The sequence below is a fragment of the Panthera onca genome, chromosome B4 (genome assembly GCF_046562875.1).
Source record: "Panthera onca isolate mPanOnc1 chromosome B4, mPanOnc1 haplotype 2, whole genome shotgun sequence".
Taxonomy (NCBI): Eukaryota; Metazoa; Chordata; class Mammalia; order Carnivora; family Felidae; genus Panthera; species Panthera onca.
Window position 1 is genome coordinate 140,954,584 of NC_138345.1, and position 26,658 is coordinate 140,981,241.

The 26,658-nt window shown below is 50.9% G+C and overlaps 1 protein-coding gene across 6 annotated transcripts in view; it reads left to right on the plus strand.

Annotated features, from left to right (window-relative positions):
• MOV10L1 (Mov10 like RNA helicase 1) overlaps positions 1 to 26,658 on the plus strand; it is a 72,632-nt gene that overhangs the window by 12,187 nt on the left and 33,787 nt on the right. For 4 of the 6 annotated variants that reach the window (XM_078449267.2, XM_078449265.2, XM_078449266.2 and 1 more), the window contains 10 exons: positions 6,810 to 6,922; positions 7,476 to 7,663; positions 10,062 to 10,205; positions 10,693 to 10,934; positions 11,348 to 11,480; positions 12,803 to 12,997; positions 15,545 to 15,659; positions 22,207 to 22,384; positions 22,662 to 22,732; positions 25,797 to 25,888. In XM_078449267.2, coding sequence (XP_078305393.2) covers positions 6,810 to 6,922; positions 7,476 to 7,663; positions 10,062 to 10,205; positions 10,693 to 10,934; positions 11,348 to 11,480; positions 12,803 to 12,997; positions 15,545 to 15,659; positions 22,207 to 22,384; positions 22,662 to 22,732; positions 25,797 to 25,888 — 1,471 coding nt within the window. The other 2 variants (XM_078449269.2, XM_078449268.2) reach the window with 2 other exon arrangements.

Sequence of the window (26,658 nt, forward strand, 5' to 3'; positions counted from 1 at the left end):
GTTGAGAGGGTTTTAGACTAGAACGGCTTCACCAGGCACCGGCTCCAAGTGGTGTAGGTGGTATAGACTGCTGTGATTTGTTTTGTGTCATTTGTTGAATGGAGTCACAATCTTCCGGGTAATTGTTCTGTCCACAGAAGTATTGTTCCTGCCGTAAGTCAACAGTGTTGCAGACGTATAAGGGGACTGTTGTTCTCACAGTACTTCAAATGGGTTCACACAGGGCTTGGGGATAACTTTGTACCTCTCCACCAGTATGTGTCGGGTTGGTTTTTTTTTTTTTAGCTGAACTCAAATTTTGTTTTTATATCTAAATGAATAATTTGTTAATGCCAGTTTTGAGTTTGACTCAACAACCATTTATTGTGTACCTGCTGTCTCCCAAGGAGAGACAGACCTGTCCGCGTCTTGGAATTGGGCAGGAATTGGAAAAGCTGCCTGGAGGAGGTGCTTCTTGAGCTGAATTCCAGCTTCTCACCCTGCCAGCCCCACATAGAGACATGGAGAAGAGCCGGAATTCTCTCCCACCTTGGCTGCCAGGGAGCCCAGTGCAGAAGGGCAGTTAGGTCAGCCCACCAGGCAGCTTGCTTGTCTGCTTTCCTCGGATGTAAAAGCCGGGACTCTGACCTTTATTGATAACCCTAGGAGTTTCTGGAATGAAATTGTTAGGGGGCTGGGATTTAAAATTTTCTGTTCTGTCAGAGAAACTCTCAGTTCTGGAAAAACTGATCCTACAGTTGCTCAGCTCCAAAGGGAATCCCTAGGTCCCTGTAACTATGCCAATAGGAAGTCACTCCCAGACTGGGACATGGTTCATGCTGCAGCGATTGCTGGAAGGTACAGAAATAGTTCACCATGAGGACTGGCACCTGAGGCATAGGTGGAGGGATTTCCCAGCACAGTCTCCCGTCTTCTTGAGCTGAGAGAGTCCAAATTGTTGATGACCTGCCATAGACAGCAAGAAGAACATTCTTGAAAGAGAAAACACGACATGAAAAAAGGTAACGGGAGTCCGAAGCAGAGGTTGCAGACCTTTTCTGGGTAAGGCCAGGTGGTAGAGCTTGTGGGCCACGTGCTCTCTGCTAGCTCCTCACCTCTGGCTTGGTGCTAGCGTGGACACAGCGGTCAGCAGCGCCCGAGTGGAAAGGTGCAGCTTTATTTACGAGAACAGGAGGCAGGCTGCCATGCGAATGTCTGATCTGGAGGTAAGGAGAGGAAGAATTGGGCTAGGTGTTTTGTTCCCCTAAGGGAGAGTCAGAATATGCTGTCTCTTTCTTGGCAGCCATTCAGCAGATGTTGGAAGGCCGTCTCCCGACCCACTGCTCGTAGAATCTGTTCTGGTGGGAGGGGGAGTCGACAGTACGGTGTTCTCTGCTCTGCGAGAACTGCGTGAGTGACGTGATGGGACAGGAGGCGGACCGGCTTGGGGTGCCTCTAGGGCACGGGAAGGCTCAGCCTCCCTGAGGGCAGAGCAGACCAAGGGCTCTGTGGGGAGGGTCCAGGTGAAGCACAGATGATGTCCCAAACCTTCCAAGGTAACCTGGGTGAGTCAGTTCAGTTATGTACAGTACCTTGAGCAGAGGAGGACGACAAGATGTGACTGAGGAAGGGGTGTCACTGGGGAGAGGTGGGAACCTGTGAATATTGAACAGTGAAGGTGGGAGGTAGGGTCTCAGGATCGCTGGCTCCCCGAAGTCTCGGACTACAGGGGTAGTGGTGGCCATCAGCCCAGTTTTGTGGATGACATTTCAGATCTAGGCCCAAAAATAACACTCATGGGAATTCTTTTTCTTTTTCTTTTTTTTAATATAAACTCTGCCCTCTGTATGGGGCTCGAACTTACAACCTCAAGATCAAGAGTCACATTCTTTACCCATTGAGCCAGCCAGGTGCCCTATTTTCTACTCATAGGAATTCCTAACATCAGTAGTAGGGCTCAAGCCGTTTTACACATGAATATCCATTGAATCCTTAACCGTTTTGGCCAAGGCAGAAAGGGAGTTAAACACTCAGCCTAAAGCAGGCTCTGTCGTGCTCTGTCCTGTAACATTTGAGGCTGGTCACTCGGTTGTGGTGACCGGCCTGTGACTTGTGCAATGTGTTTAGCAGCATCCCTGACCTCTGCCCGCTAGATGCAAGTAACTGCCATCCCAACCCCCGGCTATGACACTCCAGAACGTCTGCAGAGACGGCTGCCACATGGCCCCTGGGGGACACGATGGCCCTGGGTGGGAATCACTGGCCTAATGGGGTCTAAAGTCTGTACGACGGATCTGCTTCTTTCTTCTTTATTTCCAGGGTAAGCACTGGTCAGCCCAATGGCACCTGCATATCCACATAACCAGTGTGGCCTGAGCTCTCAGCCTGGGTCATTAGTCAGGTTGTTTCTTTACTTTCGCATTAAACTGATTTACGGACCCACTTGTGAGATAAAGAGTGAATCCCTTGGATCCCTTCTGAGATCTTTCACTAGGCCCAAGAACCCAATGCCACACACGTCATACAGGGTGCTGTGCCCTGCGTCAGGGTGCTCTTTAGTGACCAGTGTGCCTCTACAGGGACTGCTCTTCATCTGCAACGTCCCTGAGGTCCTCAGATGTTCTGTCTGAAAACCTCTACCCAATCGCTGGCCCCCCTCCTTCCTGGGTCGAAACAGATCTCTGACACCCACCCTCTCCCTTGGCCAGAGTTCTTTATCCTTTGGAACCACACGGTCTCTGATGCCTTTCTGCAACCACCCCACTCTGCCCCTAGGCCTGCCCAGTATGGACTGCCCAGCCTGGCCCTCTGGCTTCTGGTTGGGATTAGCCAGCACCCACCAGTCGGCAGAAGAGAGGGGAGCGAGGCTAGGATCACACTCCCACCTCATGCTGTGACTGTGGCTGTATTCCTCTCCAGTGGCCAGAGCTATAGCCAGGGTGACCAGATAAGTTAGGATCAAGATTGGTACACAGGTGAGCTGTAGAAAAGGGTGTTAAAATTAATTAAAATTAAATCATTTTTGAAATAGTTGCGTATCAATTAACAGATTGATCTTACTATAGTGGTGGACCTTTAAAGTAGCATAATTTGGAAATTGCAAAACCTGAAATTCTTTTTAGAAAAAAAATACTTGGGTCCATTAAAACAGCTTAATGTTTATTACTCGGTCATTGCATTCTTGGTACATAATATCTTAGTTTCTCGGTGTTTGTAACACCATGTCACTGGTATTCTAAAAAATAATACGTATTTTTCAGTGTCTTAATTTTATTTTTTTATACAGTGGTCTGGAATTTTCTTCAAAGTGGTATTGTATGGTTGATGAATGTGAAACTGAAACCTTTGATTGGCTCTCCCTGTAGCCCGTAACGTTTTTAATTGAGGAAATACTAGTAAGCTCAGAACAAGTTCTGCTAAATGTAAGATACAAGTCCAGGGTTTTTTCTTTTGAAATGTATAACTATCTCAGGCCAGATGTTTTCACAGGTACTGGTTTTTTGTTTTGTCTTGTTTGCCTTTATGAGTACAAAGGTATTCAAATATTATCATAAACTAAAACCTATCAAATAAGTTGTCTCTATGATTTTTTTGAATGCTACACCAAATTTGGATATTGTAAATTTATAGGCCTCACCAATTTCATTCATTCCATCGCAGAATATCCACTTACCCAATAAAAAGTAAAGGGCTTTGGGGTGCCTGGGTGGCTCAGTCGGTTGAGTGTCCAATTCTTGATGTTGGCTCAGGTCATATTCTCATGGTTCGTGAGTTCAAGCCCCGTTTCAGGCTCTGTGCTGCAGTGAGGAGCCTGCTTGGGATTTCTTTTCCTCTCTCTCTTCCCCTTCCCCCCACGTGTGCTTGCTCTGTCTCAAAATAAATAAACTTTTCTTTTTTTAAGTAAAGGGCTTTGTCAGAAGACTCTTTTTTAAAATTTTTTTTAATGTTTATTTTTTTTTTTTTTTATTTTAATTTTTTTTTTTTCAACGTTTTTTATTTATTTTTGGGACAGAGAGAGACAGAGCATGAACGGGGGAGGGGCAGAGAGAGAGGGAGACACAGAATCGGAAACAGGCTCCAGGCTCCGAGCCATCAGCCCAGAGCCTGACGCGGGGCTCAAACTCACGGACCGCGAGATCGTGACCTGGCTGAAGTCGGACGCTTAACCGACTGCGCCACCCAGGCGCCCCTTTAATGTTTATTTTTGATAGAGAGAGAGCATGAGCTAGGGAGGGGCAGAGAGAGAGGGAGACACAGAATCCGAAGCAGGCTCCAGGCTCCGAGCTGTCAGCACAGAGCCCAACGCAGGGCCCAAACCCACAAACCACGAGATCATGCCTGAGCCGAAGTGGGACGCTCAACCAACTGAGCCACCCAGGTGCCCCTAGAAGACTCTTTTGACACAAGTTGGGATAGTGTTGAATCCAATCATAAGACTTCAGCTTTAATCTGCGTGTGCCATGCAGGCTTCTGGGATCTCATTGTTTCATTTCCTCCGTTGCTTTGGTGCAGATCAGTGTCACTGTCTTCCTGTTTACAAGCTGTATCTCCTTTTTTCTTTTTCTTTCTTTCTTTCTTTCTTTCTTTCTTTCTTTCTTTCTGTCTTTTTCTTTCTTCCATTCATTCTTTCTTTCTCTCTTTCTCTCTCTCTTCCTTTCTTTCTCTCTTCCTTCCTTCCTGCAAGAGAACACGAGCTGGGGGATGGGGGAGAGAATCTTAAGCAGGCTCCACGCTCAGTGCGGAGCCCAGTACAGGGCTCGATCCCACAACCCCAGGACCATGACCTCAGCCAAAATCAAGAGTCGGATGCTCAACCGACTAAGACACCCAGGCCGCCTCAAGCTGTATTTTCAATAACTGCAATTTACAAAAGACTTCAAAAGCTGAAAATTTTTGGTTCCACATTTTATTCAGTACTTTGATTAAATATTCCCAACTGATTTTGAACAAAGCGTAACCGAACTTTAGAGGTCTCACTTAAAAAACGAAAAGGAGCACCATCGTAGGTTGGGTTGATTTGCAAAGAGCATCTGCAAAGGTTCAAACATCTGTGAAATTCAATGGTGGAGCAGCAGACACACCAGGGCTCTAGACCCAGCGGTGTTGATTGTTTTGTGAAAATGAGTTTTGTCATAGAAGTTTTATGGTTTGGCTGCCTTTATGTGTCTGTGAATGCATCTAAATCTCAACTGCTACAGCTTGTGTCCCAGCTCATTGGACACCGCGGCACGTGTGGAAGCAAGCGTGACTTTACACACCACGGTTCCAAGTACATTTCTGCCCGGTAGCTTTTTTAACGTGTCAGGATCTTGTTTGTGTGATGGTGCTTTACTACTGTTTTATCAAAACTTGTATTCATGTTGTACTATAGAAACAAATAACGTTACCTCCAGTGTGGAATTTCTAAACTGAATTCACAGTGACATCAGAAATTTTTCCTTCAACAGAGTGATCTTCCACAGTCTTTACTTTGATTCCATAATTCTGATGGGGAAAGAAAATCAAACTGTCACTTGAATTTGCTTCACTGTTTTCGCTTTGAAGTAACTTTTATCCAACTGACACATGGCTCCATTTTTCACATGTGTCTAAGAGATTTGGAATAAAAATTTAGCAGAATTGTATTAAACAGTTATCTGATAAGTGAAGCCGTGGTTTATCAAACAGCGTATGAACGCGTCTCTACGGTCTGTTAAATTGTGCTTCTGGGACTGTCCTCTTAAAATACCACCTCACGTGGAAGCCGGCGCTCCAGCACGTTTGTCTCTTCTGGCTTCTTACCGCCAGTGCTGCCCCCGTGGCCCTCGTGCTGATCCGTAGATGTCAGCAGATGTTTGGGCTCTAGGTGTTGATCACCAGCTTTCTTGAGAAACAAAGTCAGTTTTAAATTATGCACTTTTGTTTTTTGAACTGATTGCTGTCGAAAGTATTTATCGCGGGGGCACCTGGCTGGCTCAGTCGGTAGAGCGTGTGACTCTTAATCTTGGGGTCATGAGTTTGAACCCCACGTTGGGGGTGGAGCCTACTTAAAAAAATGAAATATTTTTAAAAGAAGTACTTATTGCAAAGTAACAAAAAGGTTCTAATCGGTAGTAGCTTTACACCAAGCATCATAGCAAACCTGTTCAGACCACTTGTGTTTCACCTCAGGAAGGTTAAGCCATGTCATGTCACTGAACCTACAGTTCCCCAACATTCCCACCCACCCTGCCAGTTGTGGTCCAGTGGCACCTTGCATCCTGCAGGCCACAGCGCAGCTACCTGGCACACCCGGGATCTGGCAGGGGCACAGAGTGCTCCCCAACTCTCAGGTCTGAGCACACTTCCCTTTGTCACCGAGTACTCTGTGTGTACCTGACGGGGAGGGGACTCACACTGTTTCTGGAAAGAGTTGGCACAGAGGCGTGCCCACCTACTAGAGAAACCACACATGTGCCTGCCCTCCCTAGAAGCTGGAGGTGTAAGAAATCTGCTGCTCAGCTTGTTTTGCTGCAGTCGTTACTAATACTTCTGAAAACAGTGGGCGCCATCTGAAAGTAGATAGGATCCTGAGACCGTACGGCCCAGGTGTGTGACCGCGCTGGCCACAGCCCTCCCCGATTTCCCTGCCCTCGCCCTCGCAGGCAAGAGAAGGTAAAGCTGTGGAAAGGTTGGTCTTGTAACATCGTCTGCTCCGTTCAAGTGGGTGAACCTAGATGAGAACTAAGATTGGTAAACTGCTCGTTAGAGAGGACGGAACTGGTTTCAGTGAATCAGAACTTCAGAATGAATTGCACACATTGATAATTACCAGCATTACTGAGTAAGCACCATGGTTTCCCTGCTTGCAGGTTTCGAGCCCTGCAAGGGAGACTGGGTGGAGGCAGAGTACTGGATCCGGCCAGGCACATGGATCAGCGAGGCCATCTCCGTGAAGCCGCTGAGGTACAAGCGCGTGGACAGGGTAGGTGTTGGCCCTCGCTTGCCCTCATCTTCCTGCGTTTCCACAGCCCAGGCTTCTCCTGGGTGCGTTGGGAAGTCAAGCTAAGTAAGGCTCAGTCTTGGCCAAAAAGCCCCTGTTTCCCTGCCGAGAGCACTGGTTTCCGCAGGGACGTAATTGGAGGTCGCCTGGCTCACTCATCCCGTGAAACTCTGAGCTCTGTAGTTGACACAGCATGTGAAAGTGTGACCGCTGGGACTGAGTGGGGTGGGTGCGGGACTGGCGCCTGCCCGTGACAGCGGGTGTGCTTGGCCACTGGACGCTGGGGCTGAGGGTGCTGCCTGACACGCTCCCACCGTGCTACCTCGGCCTTGGCTCCGGGGTCCTTCCACGTTCATGAAATCATCATGGCTTTGCTTCTCTGAGACCAGCCCCCCCACCCCTGCCAGAGGTTGGACTTGGTCTACAGTGGGGTCCAGGGAAGGTGTTGCCCCTCGGTTCAACAAGTGTTTCTGGTCTTGGAGGGAGGCCCCCAGCACGCACACGTCTGAACAGCTGTCTGCTGCTGTGCTCACAGGTCTGCATTTCCAGCCTCTGTGGGAAAAACGGGGTGATAGACGACAGCGTCTTTTTCACCTTGGACTCTGTGAAACTTACTGAAGGATATGTGCCTCGAAGACATGACATGGTCAGTGCCGTGGTGGTGGAGAGCAGCCAGTCATGCTACGTCTGGAGAGCCCTGTGGATGACCCCAGTGAAAAGACGGTAATGGGGAAATGGCTTTCTTCTCTGGGAAGGGAGAGGCCCAATATAAGTGTATTTTAAGAGTTGCTTGAATAACCTCAGGTCATAGCCTGTCCAAATCCTGAAGTGGGTAGTTAAAGGGAGAGTATCTTCTGGAAGGTTTTCAGCGGTCTCTGTGTCTGATTGAAGTTCGAGTTAATGGTTCCTTCTTAACTCTTAGTCTTATTGGCAGTGTTCACATTCTGGTGGGTTCTTAAATCTTTTGTTCGTCTTTCACAGGTTGGCGTTTTTTTTTTTTAAAGTGTTGAACATAGTAGGTTCTTAGAATTGTTGAATTTCTTTCATTCTATGGCCCCAGTAACCTCCCACCTTGTCCACGTGTGTGTATGACACACAGTGGGGCCTCCCCTGAGCTCCCAGTGTAAATGGCAGCCCTGCCCTGCCTCCTGCCCTGTCCTCTGGCCGCTTTCTCTCCTTAGCACTTAACCTCCAGTGAGCTTGCTCTACGTGTCCCTTAGTGATTCTGTTTATCCTCTCTTAGAGTATAAACTTAGAATGCAGGTTCTATGCCGGAAGGAATTTGTGTCCTGTGTCCTGCTCTGCGCTGAGCACCTGCCTCTGTCCGGGCACTTCGGGAGTGGGGCACATGTGGGGACTGTGAGGAGCAGCACCGCGGGAGTGCCACTGGGTCACGGATGGCACGTGGCACTCAGGAGGATGGACCGCCTGGCTCAAGGCTGTGGAGATGTGTGGGGTGGGGAGACTCCGCCATGTGGGAACCTTGCCCCACCCTATCTAGCAGTCACTGTCACCCTTGGCCGCTCAGTGCCCCCCCCCCCCCCCCGTTCCCCTGCCCCACCGGACCCTGCTTCCCGCTGGAGAATGGCTCAGGCCCACCTGCGGGGCAGTGAAGCCAGACGCATTGCCCTCACCTCCTCTCACAGCCCAAGAAGGCCTGGGAGGCACAGGAGTTCTAGTGTCAGCTCCCTCTGATGGACCCGGTGGCGCGAGCATGAGACAGGCAGGACTCGCTGCCTGGGGTCGGTGCCACGAGAAGAGAGCGGTTCCCGCCCGCATCTGAGTTGGGCTCTCGGGCCTCCTGCTAGCTCTGTCCTGCTCCCACCAGGCAGCAGCCCAAAGCCCTGGGGCAGGGTCGGCTTTAGCTCAAGCGGTTACTTTGCGTGTGGTTACCAAAGCCCTGGGGCAGGAGTGGGCAACTGGTCACTTGGAGCCACCGCCCAATTTAAGGAAACACCCATATCGTGAAAACAGGCGCTTCCCTGGCTCTTCGTTTAAGCTCAGAAATGCTTGCAAACAACACTGCATTGAACTAGGCTCCTGATTGCCCTGGGCACAGGAGGGTTGTAGGATGGTGACCGGTCCGGCCCACGACTGATCGTCGACAGAAAGCAGTTGCCATCTTAGGCCTCAGGGTCAAGTATATTCGTTGTAGTGACTTACGGTTTGTCTCCTCTTCTAGATTCTTATTGCCCGATCTGGGTTTTTTTTAAACATTTACTTTTTCACATGCCCTGTGGCTTACCGATTTGCTCTGTTTTGGAGGGGAGTGGTGGCTCACAGTGGGTGTGGACTAGCATCGTTGAGTGGGCAGGGGCACCACCAGTGGGCTCCCCGGCTGTGGGTGGTCAGTTTCTGGGGAGTCTCCTCAAGTGACCCCCAGGCTGCAGTGGACTCGGATGTAGGTCTGGGGGTGCTCATTCTCCTTGGGGAGGGTCCCTCTAATCCCAGACGGATCGCGTGAGGCTTCTCCCTTGACCGTTGACCTCCTCAAATAGTCATCTTCATAGGCAAGGGAAGTGTCCCCCCTTCGTTGCTGACGCTGGTCAGAGCGGGGGGTCAGCAGGTGAGCGGTGGATGAAGGGAATTTGCTGGATCCCGGGGAACTCACAGCCAGTGGGCAGTCAGTGCCCGTTTCCCGAGTTTGTAACAGACGAATGTCCCGCCCTTCACAAGCTCAACAAATGCCCTCTGTGTGCCCAGCTCTGTTCTAGCCCCAGGAGTACTGCCTTGGACAGAGAAGACCTGTGTTTCTGCCCTGGGAGAGTTGGGAGAGTTTAGGTGCTGTCACCCCACTCAGGTTTCCTGTGCCCAGAGAAGAGGCTGCTGGGGGCAGCACGGGGCATCAAGGCTCTGTGTGTGTGGGTTCCCTCCGTGAGCTGGACCCCATTCCACAGCGTTGGCCCCGTGTGGGCTCCCCACTCACACCCACAGTCTGCCTGCCCAGTTGAATGTCCAAAAGACAGTCCCAGTTGATGAGCGCAAAGGCCGAGCTTTGCTCTCCGGATGCAGCTCCTCCTGCTGTCTTCCCCATCCCAGTTCCCTGGGTGCTGGGGAGAAGGGGGAATGGTGCTTCAGGACGCCTGCCACAGTGATGCTGTTCTATGGGTGCTCTCTGCAGGGACTCCTCTGCCTTTGAAGAGACTGCCGAGGAGTTCTGTGGAGCACTTTTACTGAAGAACAAAGGTGACATCGAAGTCACGAGGTTGACAAATTTTGGAACGTTAAAAGAAGGAGAAAGTAAAAATATGGTGATCTGGATAGAGTAAGTTTAGCACTCAAATAAAATTACGTTTAACGGGTTTTAAATTGTGATTTAAGAATTTCTGTAGAATAGGGGCGCTTGGGTGGCTCATTTGGTTAAGCATCTGACTTCGGCTCAGGTTATGATCTCATGGTTCGTGAGTTCAAGCCCCACGTCGTGCTCTGTGCTGTCAGCGTGGAGCCCATTTCAGATCTGCTGTCTCCCAATCTCTCTGCCCCTCCCCTGCTCCCCCGCCCCCCGACTCATATGCTGTCTCTCAAAAATATTTAAAAAAAATTTTTTAAAGGATTTCGGTAGAACCAACTTTACTTTGTTCATTTTTTCCTTTATGGAAATCTTTTAGTTTTTCAGCCTAAAATGTTCTTTTTACTTTCAAAGGTATTTACAGTCATCTCTCATCCATCAGATTGAATTCTGTGTCTTATGGTAGCTGATTATTTTAGCTTCAGGATCTTATCTGTATTCATGGCTCATTTTCTTTTTCCAGGAATAAAGGAGACATTCCTCAAAACTTAGTCAGCTGTAAACTGGCTGGCTGGGATAAAGCTAAACAATTCAGATTTGAAATGCTGGATAAAGGCCAGACATGCCCGGCAGGGTCTCTTGTTCCTATTCCTGAGAAGAAGAATTTTTCAGATAAATATATTACGTTTCTAGACAGCCACCAAAAAAACAAAACCTCTCAGGCGTCAGAGAGCAGTTTGGTGAACAACGGAGACATCTCTCCAGGTAGACGATTCACCTGTTACCGTGTTTGGCCGGCTGGGGCTTGGCTGCCTGTGTCCCCTGCTGGGCCTGCGTGACAGTGAAGCTGCTCTTGGGGGGGCCAGGGGCCCGAGTGGCCAGAGCACTCCAGCCGGTGCAACGGATTATACTGCGAGCTTTTTGGTTCTGGGCTCTTCTCTGATGTTTTGTGGCTGAGGAGAAGAGCAGAAATAGCTCGACAGATCCCACAAGTGCTTCAGACGTGCTGGTTCCCGTGAATGGTTCTGAACTCGGGAAAGGCTGCCCGCTGTCCGCTGCTGTCTGGTGCTTTGGCTGTGTGCGTGCCTGTCTGTGGGTGAGCGTTCGTTTCCGCGAGCACCTGCTGTCAGGAGCAGCCTACCCCTTGATCTAATTTTGGTTTAAATTCCATCTCCCAGATGACTGTACCTGTAAAGGAGAAAACGGAGACAAAGAAAAGGCAATACCAAGGAAGCAGGCGACGGAGCTGGAACCCGGAGGGCTCATCCCTCCAGGTGGAAAAACCCTCATCGTGATTATATGTGATGCAAAGTACGTGGCTGGAGGGTTGGGAGGGAGTTTACTTTGGGAACATTTGTACATTCGTCTCTGTAGATTTCCTGTGTGATACTTCTAGGTTGGAGGTTATAGAATATTCCTAACTATTTTGATGAGACAAAACCTTGAGAAAAATCAGTGGGGAGAAAATGGCTTTAGTGAGTTCACCGACCCGAGGAGTTGCTCCCCAAGCCTGACCCGCTGCCCCCACCCCATTCACCCGGCTTCTGACCCTCGGTCCTGTTGTGCACTCTCAGCCTCTGCTCCTCCCCTCCCCTCGCACTCCTGCTCCCTCGGCTGAGGCCTTCTTGCCCTCCACCTCCACCTCCACCTGGGCAGCTGGCCCCGATACAGGCTCCTGGGGCAGGGGGCTGAGGCCTCCCTCCCTGTGCAGGCTGCATGCAGCAGGCAGGCGAGCCTGAGGGTCCTTCTCCTCCTCTGCCTCCTTTCCTGAATCCTGAGCTCCCCAACCCTGCCTGCTTGCTCCCCACCGCCCGCTGGTCCCACCAGCTGGGCATCTGGGCTGCAGGCCTCTTCCTTTCTCAGTAGTCCTCTACGTTGCTAATTCTAAATCTTTTCTAAACTGGAACTCTGGGAGCACCTGGGTGGGTCAGTGAGTTAAGCGTCCAACGCTTGATCTAAGCTCAGGTCACAATCCCAGGATCGTGAGGTCAAGCCCCGCATAGGGCTCTGTGCCAACGGCCTGGAGCCTGCTTGGGATTCTCTCTCTCCCTGTCTCTCTGCCCTTCCCCCACTGTGCGTGTGCAGTCTCTCTTAAAATAAATAAATCATCATCGTCGTCATTAAAATGTGACTCTGATTAAACCGCCACCTTGCTTCAAACCCATGGATGACTGACCATTCACACAGATTGCCCTTCAGTCAGCGGTATGTGGTGCCACCACTTTAAGGGATCCCTTTAATGTGACGATGAGGGACCTGTGAAAAGGGAGTAGGTGAGCACAATGTGTGGAGCGTCCAGTAGAACCTGAATTACAGCAGCAGGAGGAAATTGGGCAGAAAGCAGAGTGAAAACAAGATTGCTGGTAACATTGTACGTGTTCTGATTAAAACTTGACGACACTGTCTTTCCTGTTGTTCTCAAGTTTGAGAATTACAGCTTATGTGGCTGATTTGATCATAGGAAAATGATATGTTCCTTTCTTCTGAAAGTTCCTTTTTTCCTTTGAGAAGAATTAGTAAAAACTAGGGGTGACCGTGGTTTCGCAGCCCGTGTCACACACGCGCACGAAGGGAAACTCCGTCAGGCCCGCTTGTCTCCTGACCACAACTCTGATGCGTTTTGTCTTCTCAAGGAGCCCAGGCCGCTGCAGGGAGCTCCTCCTGCTCTGCTTCTCCAGCTTTACGATCGGGCGGTTCCTGGAGGTGAACGTGGCCAGCGGGGAGGAGTCTCTAATAGCCGTCCGAGAACCGTTTTCCTGGAAGAAGTCTAAAACTTCTCCCACGTTAACATCCACAAAAACTACAGTTGTTGTGACCACACAGAAAAGGTACCGTGAGCAGAAAAGGCCTCAGGATCCACAGTGCGCTCGTGGGGTGTGAGAGACGCGTGTGGCTGCTGTGTTGTTGGAGAGTGGCGGGGGGGGGGGGGGGGGGCACTGTGGCGGGCGCCTCTTTCAGTCGCCTTACTTGGGGGAGGGGTGTGTTTCCGCGATGCTCTTCAAGTTTTGCCTGCGGAATGGCTCTACAGTGTGAGGACAGAGTAGTAGGCTGTGCCCCCCCTCCGCCCCCAACTCCACCCCAGCTGCTCCCCACCCCCCCAGCCTCCTCTGTTCCCAGCAGCCCAGCCTGGCTGCTGAGACATCCCGCATCCCACACGGGCACCCAGAGGCACCCGTCAGCAAGGGGGCCACAAGGTGTGGCTGGTGGGCGACCGCCCAGGCAGGGACTGGGGGAGACGCTTCCAGAAAGTGCTATGGGACAGCGTGCTCCGTCTGCTGCTGCTGGACCCAGAAATCTCCACAAAGCAGATTGTTTTGAAGTTTGGTGCCAGGAAATCGGGCTGGGATGTGAGGACGATTCCCGACTCTGCTCAGTGATGTGAAGACTACCCCCCCCCCCACCAAATGCTGTAGGAACTGACAGGTTTAACCTCGGTCCTGCCCAGAGTTCCTGGAGTAATGGGTATTTCCCTTCTAATATTAGAAAACCCTGAATTTCAGGTCACATTTTTGCCCAGTAACAATTTAAGGTAAGGTGTTAAGGATGTTGCTAATTTGCAGACTAAAGAAAAAAACTATTAGAGTAGTATGTGGTTGGCTTTGGGGTTCTATCATTATTTGAATCCAGCACTGCCACCAAGGTGCTGTGTGACCTTGGGCTCGTTTCTTAGCCTTTCTGAACCTCAGTCTCATTCATAAAACGATAGTCTCTCCCTCACTTGGTTACAAAGATTAAATGAGGTGAGATGTAAAAGACATAGTTTCCAACATGGAGTGATCAGTAGCGATCAGTAAGGAGTAAGAACCATTGGTCGTGGAAAGGACATGTTCTGGGGATGGAACGTGGAACACGAGAGCAGTTACCATAGCCTACAGGCAGGAAAACATCCTGAATGATAGAGCCTTAATTATAGGAACATTTAAGAACCCCAGATTGTCACATAGTGGTACGCCAGGCAACTTTCTAGTTATCATTTGGCTTTAACTAGAGGAATGAACTAGACCAACAGTCCCCTGATCAGCTGCTTCCCTGTTTGCTGTGTGGGAGTGTCTCTAAACCAGGAGACACTGGTTTCCTGTTGGCAAGGTAGTGACCCAGAGTGTCCTGGTTGGCGTGGGCCTCCTGGAACTCCCAGTACCTGCACCTGCCCACCACCCCACCACGCACGTCCTGCCACCTTTGCTCCCCGCCCAGAATGGCATTGTCTGTGTTTGCTTAGCCAGTCTGTTGAGGGCCTCTTTGTGCCAGGACCTTCTCAGCAGAGTTCCCAACCGTTTTAGGCTGTAAACAGACATGTTTTGTTAACTCAGCGTGCATTTTGAGGCCAAGTCGTGACACTGTTCAGGCCTTTTATCTAAATGTGTGTGTGGTGAGGATCCTGTCCCCTTTATGCTGTCCGTGTGCGTAGTTAATCCTTTGCTGTCACTTACCGAACGCCTCCACTTTTGACGTGTACTTCGCACCGTGCTTTGATGGAGCTCCTGCCACAACCCGTGTCTCAGCTGGGAGGTGGCGGCCCTTTCCGGTGCTGCTGCTGGTGGCTCTGGCGCTTCCAGGGGCCTTTCGGCCACGGAGCTTCTCTCTAAGCAGCCTTCCCGTCCAGAGCCTAGCTACAGGGACGTACAACCGAGGTGACCGTTTGTGGAGTAAGGAGGCAGGGGTACGGGTGTCCCACCCTCTGCGCTCAGGCCTGAGCTGGAAGCAGGACTTGGAATGAGGGAGGAGTGCCCAGTGCCTTTCTTCACTTCACGCAGCTGGACAGCCTGGCATCGAAGATTCACCGGACCTCCCGTGTGACCCTGTCTTCTTTCCAACTGTCCCTTCTTCCAGCTGCTTCCTTCCTGGTCATTCTCTATCAGACTCCCCTATGGCAGCAGTGATGTTCCTCATCCTGGCGGTGGCCGGCTTCGGTGACACCTGCGCACCGCCCTCTCCGGGACGAGCCGAGGCTTGTTTCCCCAGAGAAGCTCCAGGCTGAAACCAGAAAGGCGGGGCCCATCAGAGCAGCCTCTGCCGAACGTGTGGTCCTGCAGCAGTGCGGGGGTGGTTCTGGCATTGACAGGCTCGGAGTGGCAGAAGAGCTAGCTGAGTGGAAGCTTAAGAGCGGCTGTTTTCAGACTCACGGAATCCGAGGGGCCCTTGGGTGCTGCAGCCCCTCTCCTCTTGAGGACGAGAGAGGGCCCAGGGAGAGAAAGGGCCCCAAAGCAGCTGAGTTTGCAGACTACGGATGGACACCAGCAGTCCACGTGTTAGTTTCGGTTACTGAATGACCTTTAGCCTTTCTGAAGTGGACAAGGGCGTCTGGTGAAAAGGGCTGGTGGAAAACGTGTGGGTGATTAAGAATTACTTTTGACTTGGGAATTTCTTTTTTTAAGGAACTCAAGACGACAACTTCCAAGTTTCCTTCCACAGTATCCAATACCAGATAGACTTAAGAAATGCGTGGAACAAAAAATCGACATTCTGACTTTTCAGCCATTACTCGCAGAGGTAGGGAAAGGGTCTGAGAAAATACTCTTCACTGAGAAAAAACTTGAGTTTTCTGACGGAATCAGGGGGAGCCCTACCCGGGTTCATTTTCTGCCACAGTTGGCTGGGAATTTCCAGTTCATGGGAGACAGGTCCCCCTGCCGCCGACACTAGTTGTGGGGACGCCGGCAGCCCAGCCTGTCTCTGCTTGGCGTGGCTTTCCCTCAGGGTCAGACTCTCAGCAGCTGGGAAGGCGTCACGTGTGGGAAGGCCCTGCAGCCATCGGGACCAGGGCGGGGGGACCAGAGCCGGGACGGCAGGGCCACACAGCTGCCGCCCTTGCCAGGTGCCATTGTGCTCAGGCCCATTGGTGGCTCCCGGAGGAAGTCTTGTCCAGCCTGTCCGCTGTTAGAGGTGGTGGCTGAAGCCAGACCCGGAGCGGGGCCCCTGCAGGGGAGGGGTGGCACCGAGGAGCCCAGGGACAGGGGACACATGCCTGTGAGCACATGGAAACCAAATCCAGGCAAAAGGAAAGTGTCCATCTGCTTGGTGGGGAGAGCGCTTGCCCGGTGTACAGGAGGGCACTTCCCATGGGGTTCGGGGGTCCATGAGGCTGTGCGGTGTCCAGGTGATGACGGGGAGACCAGACAGCAGCCGGAGGGCGCCCTTATGTGCGCTGAGCACGTGCAGCAGGGGAGGACAGGTGGACGTGGGGCTGTGCGCAGAGGAAAGAAGGTTTAGGGGGAAGCAGGGACCTGGGGAGCGGTTGTCTGAACCAGAGCAGATGCCCCTAGGGGTAGTGGGCCCTTCCTTCCCGCGAGGCTCTGGGCCCCCAGTGGCCGGGCAGGGGAGGCTCCCGCGGTGCCGTGGCGTGCGTTCGGGAGGCACAGGTCGGAGGGGCCCCCCCTCCCAGACTTGCTAGCCTTCTGGAAGAGGGAGAGAGAGGCCACATATGGTGAGTAGCACATGGAGACACCGGGGCAGGTGGGACAGCCCTGCGTGGCTGGGCCGCTGGCATGGCCGCTTGGAGGGGCCGGTGTTGCAGAGCGTGGAGGGAGCGGGCCGCAAACTGGAAGCGGGGAAGCTTGTTAGGAAGGCGTTGTAGTATCCGTAATGAGTCCCGGGTCTGAACTAGGTTCCGTGGCAGCAGGCTGGCCGTAGAAATAGTTGGGGGGAGGGGGCACACCCTGAGGCCAAGTGACTGGACCATCATGAGAGCCTGTGTGTCCCTGACTCCCCTTCACGTGAGCCTGGGCACCGGGAAGGGACCTTCCTCATGAAGGCAGAAGTTCGCAGATGAAAATACACGCGGTAACATTGATGGTACCAGTTGTGAAAAGTGCCGTGAGGCTGAAGGTTCCAGACTTGTGTCGCGGGTGTGGTCTGTTTAGTCATGTAACTGCCCGTGAGACGTGCCCTTGGTCAGCGTCCCCGCAGCCCGCGTGAGTGTGGGCACATGCTCCGATGAGCACACGGTGTCACCGCGGTCCAGATGAGGGATGCGTCTGTCCCCCCGGCATTTCTGTGTGCCCCCACCCCATCTCTCTGCTTCACGTGCTCCACTTTCTGTCGCCAGATTTTTGTTTCCTTTTTGGAATTCTAGAAACAGAATCCTAGTATTCTTTTTCTTTGGCCCTTTAACTCGGCGTAGTTATTTTGGTTTGAGATCCGTCTGTGTGGTAGACAGAAGAACGGCTCCCGAAAGATGTCCACGATTCACACCGGCACCTCTGACCTGGGTCACCTCACATGGTCGAGGGGACTCAGCAGGTGGGGGAGATGACCTTGGATTTTCCAGGTGACCCAGTGGAGCCCAGGGGTCCTTGTGGGAGGACACCAGGAGGGTCGGACCCCGGGAGGTGGACGGGCCGGCTGGCCCGTGATGGCGGGGATGTGGCACTTCTCGGAGAAGAACGGGCAGGAGGACATGCTTCTCCCCGGGGGGCCTCCAGGAGGAAGCGGCCATACCCACACCTGGGATTCAGCACCGTGAGGTGAGGTCACACCTGTCACAGTTGGTACTGCTGTGTCCCTGTTTCTTAGGGCTGTGTCGTCGCCAGGTGAGCGTGTTCCTCCGCTCACCTACTGATGCTACACAGGAGGAGTCCCACACTGCATGGCTGTGTGTCACAGGACACCTGGCCACGGAGGCTGGTGGGCTGCCTTCCAGCCAGGGGCCGGAAGAAGGGGGCCAGGGGAGGCAGTGCCGACCGGGTCAGGGTGTCATTCCAGGCGGCCGCGCCGCACCGTGAATGTGCTCGGTGCGCTAACTTGTCCGCCTGAAAATGGTCCATCTCGTGAGTTTCAGCTGCTGTTTCTGCCTCTGTTGCGAGGATCGTGTGGTTTTCTTTCTTCAGTCTGTTCACATGGTGAATTCCTCTGATTTTCCAGACGTTAGACCAGCCTTCTGTTCCTCCGATAGCACTCACGTGTGTGCGCACGCGTTCATCTGTGTTCACGAGGCACCTTGGTCTGTAGTGTGGTTCTCTTGTGACACTTTTGTCCTGTGTTGATTCGCGTGTAGTGTGAGCCTCCTGGAATGGGTTGGGGTGTCCCCTCCTCTTTATTTTCCTACGGGTGTGTGTGTAGGAGTGGTACTACTCATTCCTTAAATCTCTGACAGAATTTACCAGCAAGGCGATCAGGTCAGTTTTCTTTGTGGGAAGATTTTTTATTAGGAATTCTATTTCTTTAGTGGTGATAGGGCAAATCAGCTTCTTCCTTGAGTGAGCTTTTGTGGGTTTTTTTTTTTTTAAAGGACTTTGTTACTATTTAAGCTAATTTATTTGCATGAAGTTGTTTATAGTGTAATTTGCACCTCTTCTTTCCTGATCATTCTGGTTAGAAGTTTATAAATTTTTACTAATCTTTTCAGAGAGTCAGCTTTTAATTTTATTGTTTCTATTTTTTTTTCATTGATATCTGCTCTGATTCTTAACTATCTTCTTTTCTCTGCTTACTTGGTTTCATTTGTTCTCTTTTATGTTTATTGACATTTGTTTCATAGCTTAAAATATCTATTTTGCTAAGTATTTCTTGCACACTTGAAAAGAACATGCTTTGTGCCATTAGTAGTGGGTTATTCTGTAAAAATCAGGGTGTGTTGGTCAGTAGTGTTGTTGAGATCTTCTGTGTCCTAATTGACGTCTGTCTCCTGTCCCACCACTTCTGGAGAGGCAAGTCTCACTCATAGCCGTAGACACGTGTCTGTTTGTCCATGCCAGGCCATCGGTCTTTACTTCCTGTATCGCAGCTCTGTAATTAGGGGCAGAAATATTCATGGTTATCATGTCATCTTCATTGGTTAGCCCCTTTTTCGGCATGAAACGTCTCACTTTATTCCTGGTGTTCTTGGTTCTGGAATCTACTCTGTGTGATACTCGTGTAGCTTATGCAACTTGTTTCTGATCAGTGTTAACATGGTGTTTCTTTTGTCCTACTTTTAACCTGTTTATGATTTTACCTTTTTTTTTTTAAGTCTTTTTTAAAAAAACTTTTTAATGTTTATTTTCGAGGAAGAGAGAGAGGAGAGAGTGAGTGGGGGGTGGGGGGGGGGGCAGAGAGAGAGACACAGAATCCAAAGCACGCTCCAGGCTCTGAGCTGTCAGCACAGAGCCCGATAATGGGGCTCGAACTCACGAACTGCAAGATCATGACCTGAGCTGAAGTCGGATACCCAACCAACTGAGCCCCCCCAGGCACCCCATTTATGACTTTATCTTTAAAGTGTGTTCCTCGGGGCACCTGGGCTCAGTCGGTTGACCGTCCGACTTCAGCTCAGGTCATGATCTCATCGTTCGTGAGTTTGAGCCCCACGTCGGGCTCTGTGCTGACAGCTCAGAGCCTGGAGCCTGCTTCGGATTCTGTGTCTCCCTCTCTCTCTCTGCCCCTCCCCTGTTCACACTCTGTCTCTCTCTCAAGAATAAATAAATATTTAAAAAATTTTGTCAATAAAATGTGTTTCTCGTAGGAAGCACTCAGTTGGTTCTTGCTCTTTCACCTATTTGACAGTCTCTGCCTTAATCGTGGTGTTTTTACTTTTGCGTTTGTGTGGTTACTGATACGACTTTGTTTAAATCTATCATTTGGCTATTTGTATTTGTTCATTGTTTCCTTTTTTTTTCTTTTTCTGCTTTTATTTTTTAATTCCGTTTATCTCCTCTCTTGGCTGGTAACTTTTCTTTTGCAGCGTGTGTACTGTTGCTTCAGGGTTTCTGACAGCGCTACGCACTAGAACTTTCTGCTGTGATAGACATGTTCTGTATCTGTGTTCTCTGACATGGCAGTCGCTGGCCACAGGTGGCTGTTGAAGCATCTGAAATGTGGCTGCGGCACCAGGGGAATGGAGTCTTCAGTTCTCTTTAACTTTACTTCAGTGTAGCGTTGAGTAGCTGCGTGTGGAAGGTGGTGTCGTGTCGGCGTAGCACAAGCTTGAAGCATCTAGAGGTCTAGTGTGTCCCACATGGTGAGACCCCCATGGCAGCACCTTCCCGGTCTCTTTTCTTGGACATTTTGCTGATGCCATAAATACGGCTTCTACATACGCTCTGAGATTCATGCTGTGTTTTACCATGTTTACTTTACATACATATCGTCCGTTATCTTTTAAAAGCATTTTAAAAGAGAAGTCTTTTCTGACGCCTACCATGTAATTCCCATTCTTGGTCCACTGCTTTGCGTGGACCCAGACCCCCCCATGGGGTCCTTGTTCTGCTAAACAAAGGGAACGTCTTTGGTGCTCATCTGCGAGTGAGCGGTTCTTTCGGCCCTTGTATGTCTGGAAGAGTGTTTCACCTCCATTCTTGAAAGATATTTTTGCTGGGTCTCGAATTCTAGGCTGGAGCTTTGCAGAGGCCGCTCTGCTGTCTTCTGGCTCGCTGCTTTCCTTCTTACCTTTTGTTCTTTTGCATGTAATGTGCACTTTTTTCTAGCAGCTTTTAAGATTTTCTCTTTATCACTAGTTGTAAAAAAAAATAATTTACAACATGCCTTGGTACAGTTTTCTTCCAATTTCTGGGCTTGGGGTTCCTTGAACTTCTTGGATATACGGACTTACAGTTTTCCTCAAATTTGGGTATTTTTTGGCCATTCTGTCTTCAGATAGCCTTTCTGCTGAGCCCCTTCTTCAGATTCCCGTTGCTCCTTGGAGCCGCCCCGCAGCTCAGAGATGCTCTGCTCAGATGTCTTCAGGACTTGCCTCTGCATTTGGGAAGGTTCCTATTGCCAGTCCTCAAGTTCACTAGTCCTTTTTTTTTTTTCTTTTTTTTGCAACATGTAGTCTGATCCGGTGTGCTTTAACGTCACACATGATAGTTCTCCTCTCCACCGGTTCAGTTGACTCTTTTTTAGATCTTCTGTGTGTCTACGTCACATGCTCAGTCTTTTCTGGTTCTTCAAAGAACAGCTATTTCAGTGTCCTTGTCTGCAGATTCTGTCATACATGTCATATCTGGTTCTGTTGAGAGGTTTTTCTCCCCGTTGTAAGTTGTAGTTTCTGTTTCTTTCTAAGTCTGCTGACCGTTTTTTTTAAATGTTATATTGATTTTTGAGAGAGAGCTGGTTTGTTTGTTTGTTTGTTTCTCACAAGAGTGGGAAGGGCATAGAGAGAGGGAGACAGAGAATTCAAAGCAGGCTGTGCACTCAGAGCAGTGAGCCCGACGTGGGGCTCAGACTCACGACATCATGACCTGAGCTGAAGTCGGACACTCCACCGACTGAGCCACCCAGGCACCCCTAAGCCTCGTAAGTTTTCAATGCCAGACACTCTGGATTTTATCTTGTCAGCTGTTGGATATTTTTCCGTTCCTGAAAATATTTTTAAGTTTGTTCTGGGACGCAGTTAAGTTACTTGGAAACAAATACTTTCAAGCCTGGCTTTAAGGCTTTGTTAGGTGGGTCCAATACCTTTTGGAATGCTCGGTCTGATATCTCGTCTATTACAAGCCTTTCCGTTGGGGCTGATGGGAACCACGCTGTTCTTGATCCTGTGTGAGCTCTAGGAATTATTCCATCTAATCCAGTGGCTCTCAGCCCTGGAGACATTTTTGGCTGTCATGACGGGGGGGGGGGGGGGGGGGGGTGGTGCAAGTATCAGCAAGTGGGTGGGGGCCAGGAATGCTGGTAAGTGCCCGACGACGCACAGAACGGCCCCCACCCCAGAGAATGGTGGCAGCCCGGGTGCTGGTCGAGCCCTGCTCTTATCCCATTAGTTGGGTGTCCCAACATGACATGGTTTCCTATACTCGTGCACTGACCAGTGCTCGGCTGACAGCCCGGAGGGGACCCCAGTTCCATGCCCTCAATGCAGAGACCACACAGCTCCCCTGGCCCTCTGCGCCAGGGCCTGGCAGCTCTCAGGTGGCAGCCGGGGCCGTCGCGAGGCTCCCTGGGGTGCACGGGCCACTGTCCCATGCTGGTGGTGGTCGGTGTCTGAAAGCTGCCTTCTCCCCAGTCCGCTGAGTTTCAGCAGCTTGGACACAGCGGCTCCAGTGCCTGCCGCTTTCCTGGATACGGGCGTGTCGGACATGTGACTCTGCTCTCACTAACTTGCTGGGGTTTTTTTTTTCAGCTTTTGAACATGTCAAACTACAAGGAGAAGTTTTCGACTTTGCTCTGGCTTGAGGAGATTCATGCAGAAATGGAACTGAAAGAGTATAACATGAGTGGGGTCACCTTGAAAAGAAATGGGGATTTGCTGGTTCTGGAGGTCCCAGGACTGGCTGAAAGCAGGCCTTCTCTGTACGCAGGTGCGTTTGTTACGTGTCCTGTTTTCTAGAGGGACCGCAGACGCTGACCCCCTTTGGGGGAGAACGTGTGAACCGCAATACTGCAGTCCCGTCGTCTCCCTTCCTTTGCTTTGGCTCAGAGTTTTCCGTGCACCCAGCCCTGCGCTTTGGCCGTGGTGACACGATTCCTAAGCAGCTGACCCCCGCTGACGTTTGTTCACAGCATTTGATTTTATAGTACAGCAGCAAAGCTCTGTGATTTTATCGTTTTACATGTCATGCTATGTTTTTTAACTAGGTGATAAGCTGGTCTTAAAAAGCCAAGAGTACAGCGGACATGTCATCGAGTACATCGGCTATGTGATTGAGGTGAGAGGCGCGCCTGCTCCGCTAGTGCTGGGCCAGCCCTTCCGGCCAGTCGGGGGTCACCTGCCCACCCTGGCTGGGGCAGAGGCGCTTTTTCAGGCTTTGACGGTACTTCAGAAGATGCAGGATAAAGTAAATACTTAAATAAATTTGATGCAGAAAGAGAACTTAATAGCTTTTTAAAAATTACGTACTTTTTGGGGTGCCTGTGTGGCTCTGTTAGTTAAGTGTCTGACTCTGGATTTGGGCTCAGCTTGTGATCTCACAGTTCTATGAGTTCGAGCCCCACGTTGGGCTCTTGGGCTCTGTGCTGACAGCTCAAAGCCTGCTTGGGTGGGATTCTCTCTCTCTATCTCTCTCTCCCCACCCCCCCCCCCAACCCCTCGCACACGTGCTCTCAAAATAAATAAAAAAATTTTTTAAGTCCTATAATTTTCAATCACGTAAGCCGTATAGCCATATTTACCTTTTAAATATATCATGTGTAAGTTGTGATGTTTGCATTTAGTCAAATTTGGGCATCCTGAATGTGCTCCAGAAGAGAGAGCCTCGGAAGGAAAAATGCACTTAAAAGTCTGCAGCTCTTACTGCTTCTGTGGAGATTTGTTGGCTTTTCTAGCCCCTCCTGGCCCACCGCAAGGTTGTGTGACTTGGCAGCTGGTCTCCATTGCCACCCTGCTCGTAGCACTGCCGCGAAGGGTCAGGGGAAGCCTGCTCGCTGCCTCAGGCAGAAAACTAACTGAGGACGCACCAGAGCCTTGCCTCTGGAGTGGGGATGGGCTGCGGGGACTAGAAGGGTCTGGTAAGGATTTGCAAGAGGGGCGACATCCGGCCTCCGCAGGCACGCTAGCCGCATTCTGCACCAGCACACCAGCGCCAGCCCTGGCCAGTGCAGCTGGTCATGAAACCAGTGCTGTAGGACGACGGGGGAGGGAGCCGACCCTTGGCGCCCTGCCAGCTGCTCCCGCTGACTGTCTTCAGGGATGTGGCAGCACAGCGAGCTGCCCTCTCTCCCCCTGCAGAGTGGTGGCCACTTAGCCTGAACCTCCCCAGCTGTAACCACTCTGGCTCTCGACCAAGAGGTATGAGGAGCCCATTATGGCCAACTGGCAGTCTTAGCTTCCAAAGAGTAGACCCGATTGTGCCCCTCAGGGAGGAAGCCCTGGGGACTAAAGCCTCAGAAGCAGCAGGGCCAGAGATTGAAGGTACAAGGCCCCCTTGGGTCCTGAACACTGGTTGGGGGGGCGCCAGCACCATAAGCTGACAAACCCACACTGAAGCCTTGGGGGTGTCGAGCACCCTTACTCATCCTTCGGTGGGATATTCCACAAAGTCATCTGCCTCTGAGTGATGGAATTCATGGTCGAGTTAGTAAACTCTACAGGCCTCAGCCCATCGCTGTACTTGATTCTCTAGAATTTCATTTTTGGCCAGTGCAGTGGCATAGGAAACCATGATGGTTCAGGAGCCCCTCAGGAGAGCCCCACAGGTGGTGTGGTGGGCAGAGGACACGCATCCAGGATGAGCACTTACTTACTCCGTTGATGTCAGATTGGTTCTTCCTTGACAGGCGGCCCAGTGTTCTCACCCTGGCAGCAGCTGGTGGGGACATTCCAGAGTGAGGCCACTGTGCATCTGGCAGGTTGTGTACTCATGCTGGTCCGGGGGGCCCCAGCACTGACCCCTGCCACCAAAGTCACCTCCACAGAGGGGCCTCCTTGTCGCCAGGAGCATGTGCCTGGAAACAGACATGGTCATGTTCTCCTTTCCTGCTTAGTTTATCTCATTGAGCATGATTTTCATCTCCAAGCACTCTGCTTGATTTATTAAGGTGCCCTGGATTTTTTTTTTGGAGGGAGAGAGGTGTGAGTTTTTTTGTTTTATTATTTTAGAGACAGCATGAGTGGGGGTGGGGGGGGTGCAGGGGCAAAGTGGCAGAGAGAGAGAGAGAATGAGAATCCTGAGCAGGCTCCATGCTCAGTGCAGAGCCATCTTGGGGCTCTATCCCCATGGCCCTGGGATCATGACCTGAGCTGAAATCAAGAGTGGATGCTCGACCGCGAGCCACCCGGGTATCCTGCCCTCTTAGTTTTTATATTAGGTTTGTTTATCTTTTTCTTTATGGATTTTTTAAAAAATTTCATATGTAGTATTTCAGGTTTCTAGAAATAACTGTGTCAGTGTGTGAAGTCCTTCAGGCCCAGATCTGTGATGGCTGTTTTTGCTGACCCTCACTCTTGGTGATTTGCTTCCTTGTATGCTTGGTGATCTTTAATTACAGATTCATTTTCATCTGTCTCCATCCCTGGGAAACCTGGGGACCTGTGCCGGGCTCCCCCTCCGTCCACAGGGATTGTGGCTTCTGCTCTGCTGCAGGGAGGGGCCCTGCTGACGGGGCAGCTCCACCACCCGTGTGCCTGCCGGCCTCCTGTCACAAACTACAGCCGGCTCCGGTCACCTGGCCTCCGTGAAGCCCGCGCTGCCTGGCAGCCCTCATTCAGTTTGCACCCCTTTTCAACTCAGGGCTTGCCTTCCTGTTTTTTTTGTTTGTTTGTTTCCTCCCGTGTTCCCTTAGAAATTCCCTTTCTGCCCCGCCTGTCCAGGAACAGCTTTGTGCAGGCGTTAGTTTTGGCTGGAGGGTCCCAGGATGCGTAGTTCCCTATTCTGGAAGGGGAAGTCTTGGAATGACCTCTTTACGGAGGTGCTTTTGCGGCAGGTACCCCTCGCTGCATTGGTCATTGTTTGCTTTCTCGTCTCCTTCAGAGACATGGCCTGTGTGGCACACTGTTTCCCCAGAGCCCAGATCTCTAGGGTGCAGCCAGTGAGAAGCTCAGTAAGTGTGCTGGTGTGGGTGCGTCCACCGACCAGGTCCTCCCGTGTGGACAGTGTAACGACACCAAACAACACTGTGATTTAATCCTCTTGATTATTTTTGCAGGGATTTAAAATGCCCGAGTGTAGCTCAAATCTGTAAAGGTTTCATGATGTGTTGCTAGATAAACATAGAAGATTGTCCCAACGAATCCAATGTAAAGTATGGAAATTAAATTGTTTGTTTCCTTTTTAGATTCACGAAGAAGAAGTAACTCTTAAACTTAACCCAGAATTTGAACAAGCATATAACTTTGAACCCATGGATGTGGAATTCACATATAACCGGTGAGGCTTTCGGTGTCTCTTCCTGCAAGCGCGTTTTTGCTGTTGATGGCAGCGGCCTCTTCCGTCCGTCTCTCCACCCGGAAGTGCCGGGGTGGGGGAGGCAGCGTGGGCTGTTCGTGTTTCTAGGTCACGACTCCAAAGTTGCAAACATTTTCTCTTCCTTCATTTCTGGACTTTAAGTACGCTGACATCTTGTCATTTACCACATTGCAAGCGTGGAGCAGTGGCCCTGCCAACCTGCCGTCCCCTCCTTTTCATCCACTGCACCCCCCCCCCCACTAACTGGGATTTTGTATTTGTTTCTCCCTTGCTTTAAAAAAAAAAAACAACAGTTTGTGCATCTTTATACACACACATACACCCACACACAGGAAAAATGTATTTAAAAAAAAATTTTTTAACGTGTATTCATTTTTTGAGAGAGAGAAAGTGTGCGCAAGCAGGGGAGGGTCAGAGAGCAAGGGAGACACAGAATCCGAAGCAGGCTCCAGGCTCTGAGCTGTCAGCACAGAGCCCAACGCGGGGCTCGAACTCACGAACCGCGAGATCGTGACCTGAGCTGAAGTCGGACACTCCACCGACTGAGCCACCCAGGCGCCCCAAGTATTTTTTGGGTTTGTTTTGAGCTTGCGGTCCCTAGTGTCTAGGAGGATTTCACTGGCATGTTACCAGGATTCTCCATGTTGTGTGTCACTGTTCAGTGTCACCTACTTCTTCCCCCCCCCCGGGTGAGTCCACTACTCTACTTGTGTGGACGGGCATCGGCCCTG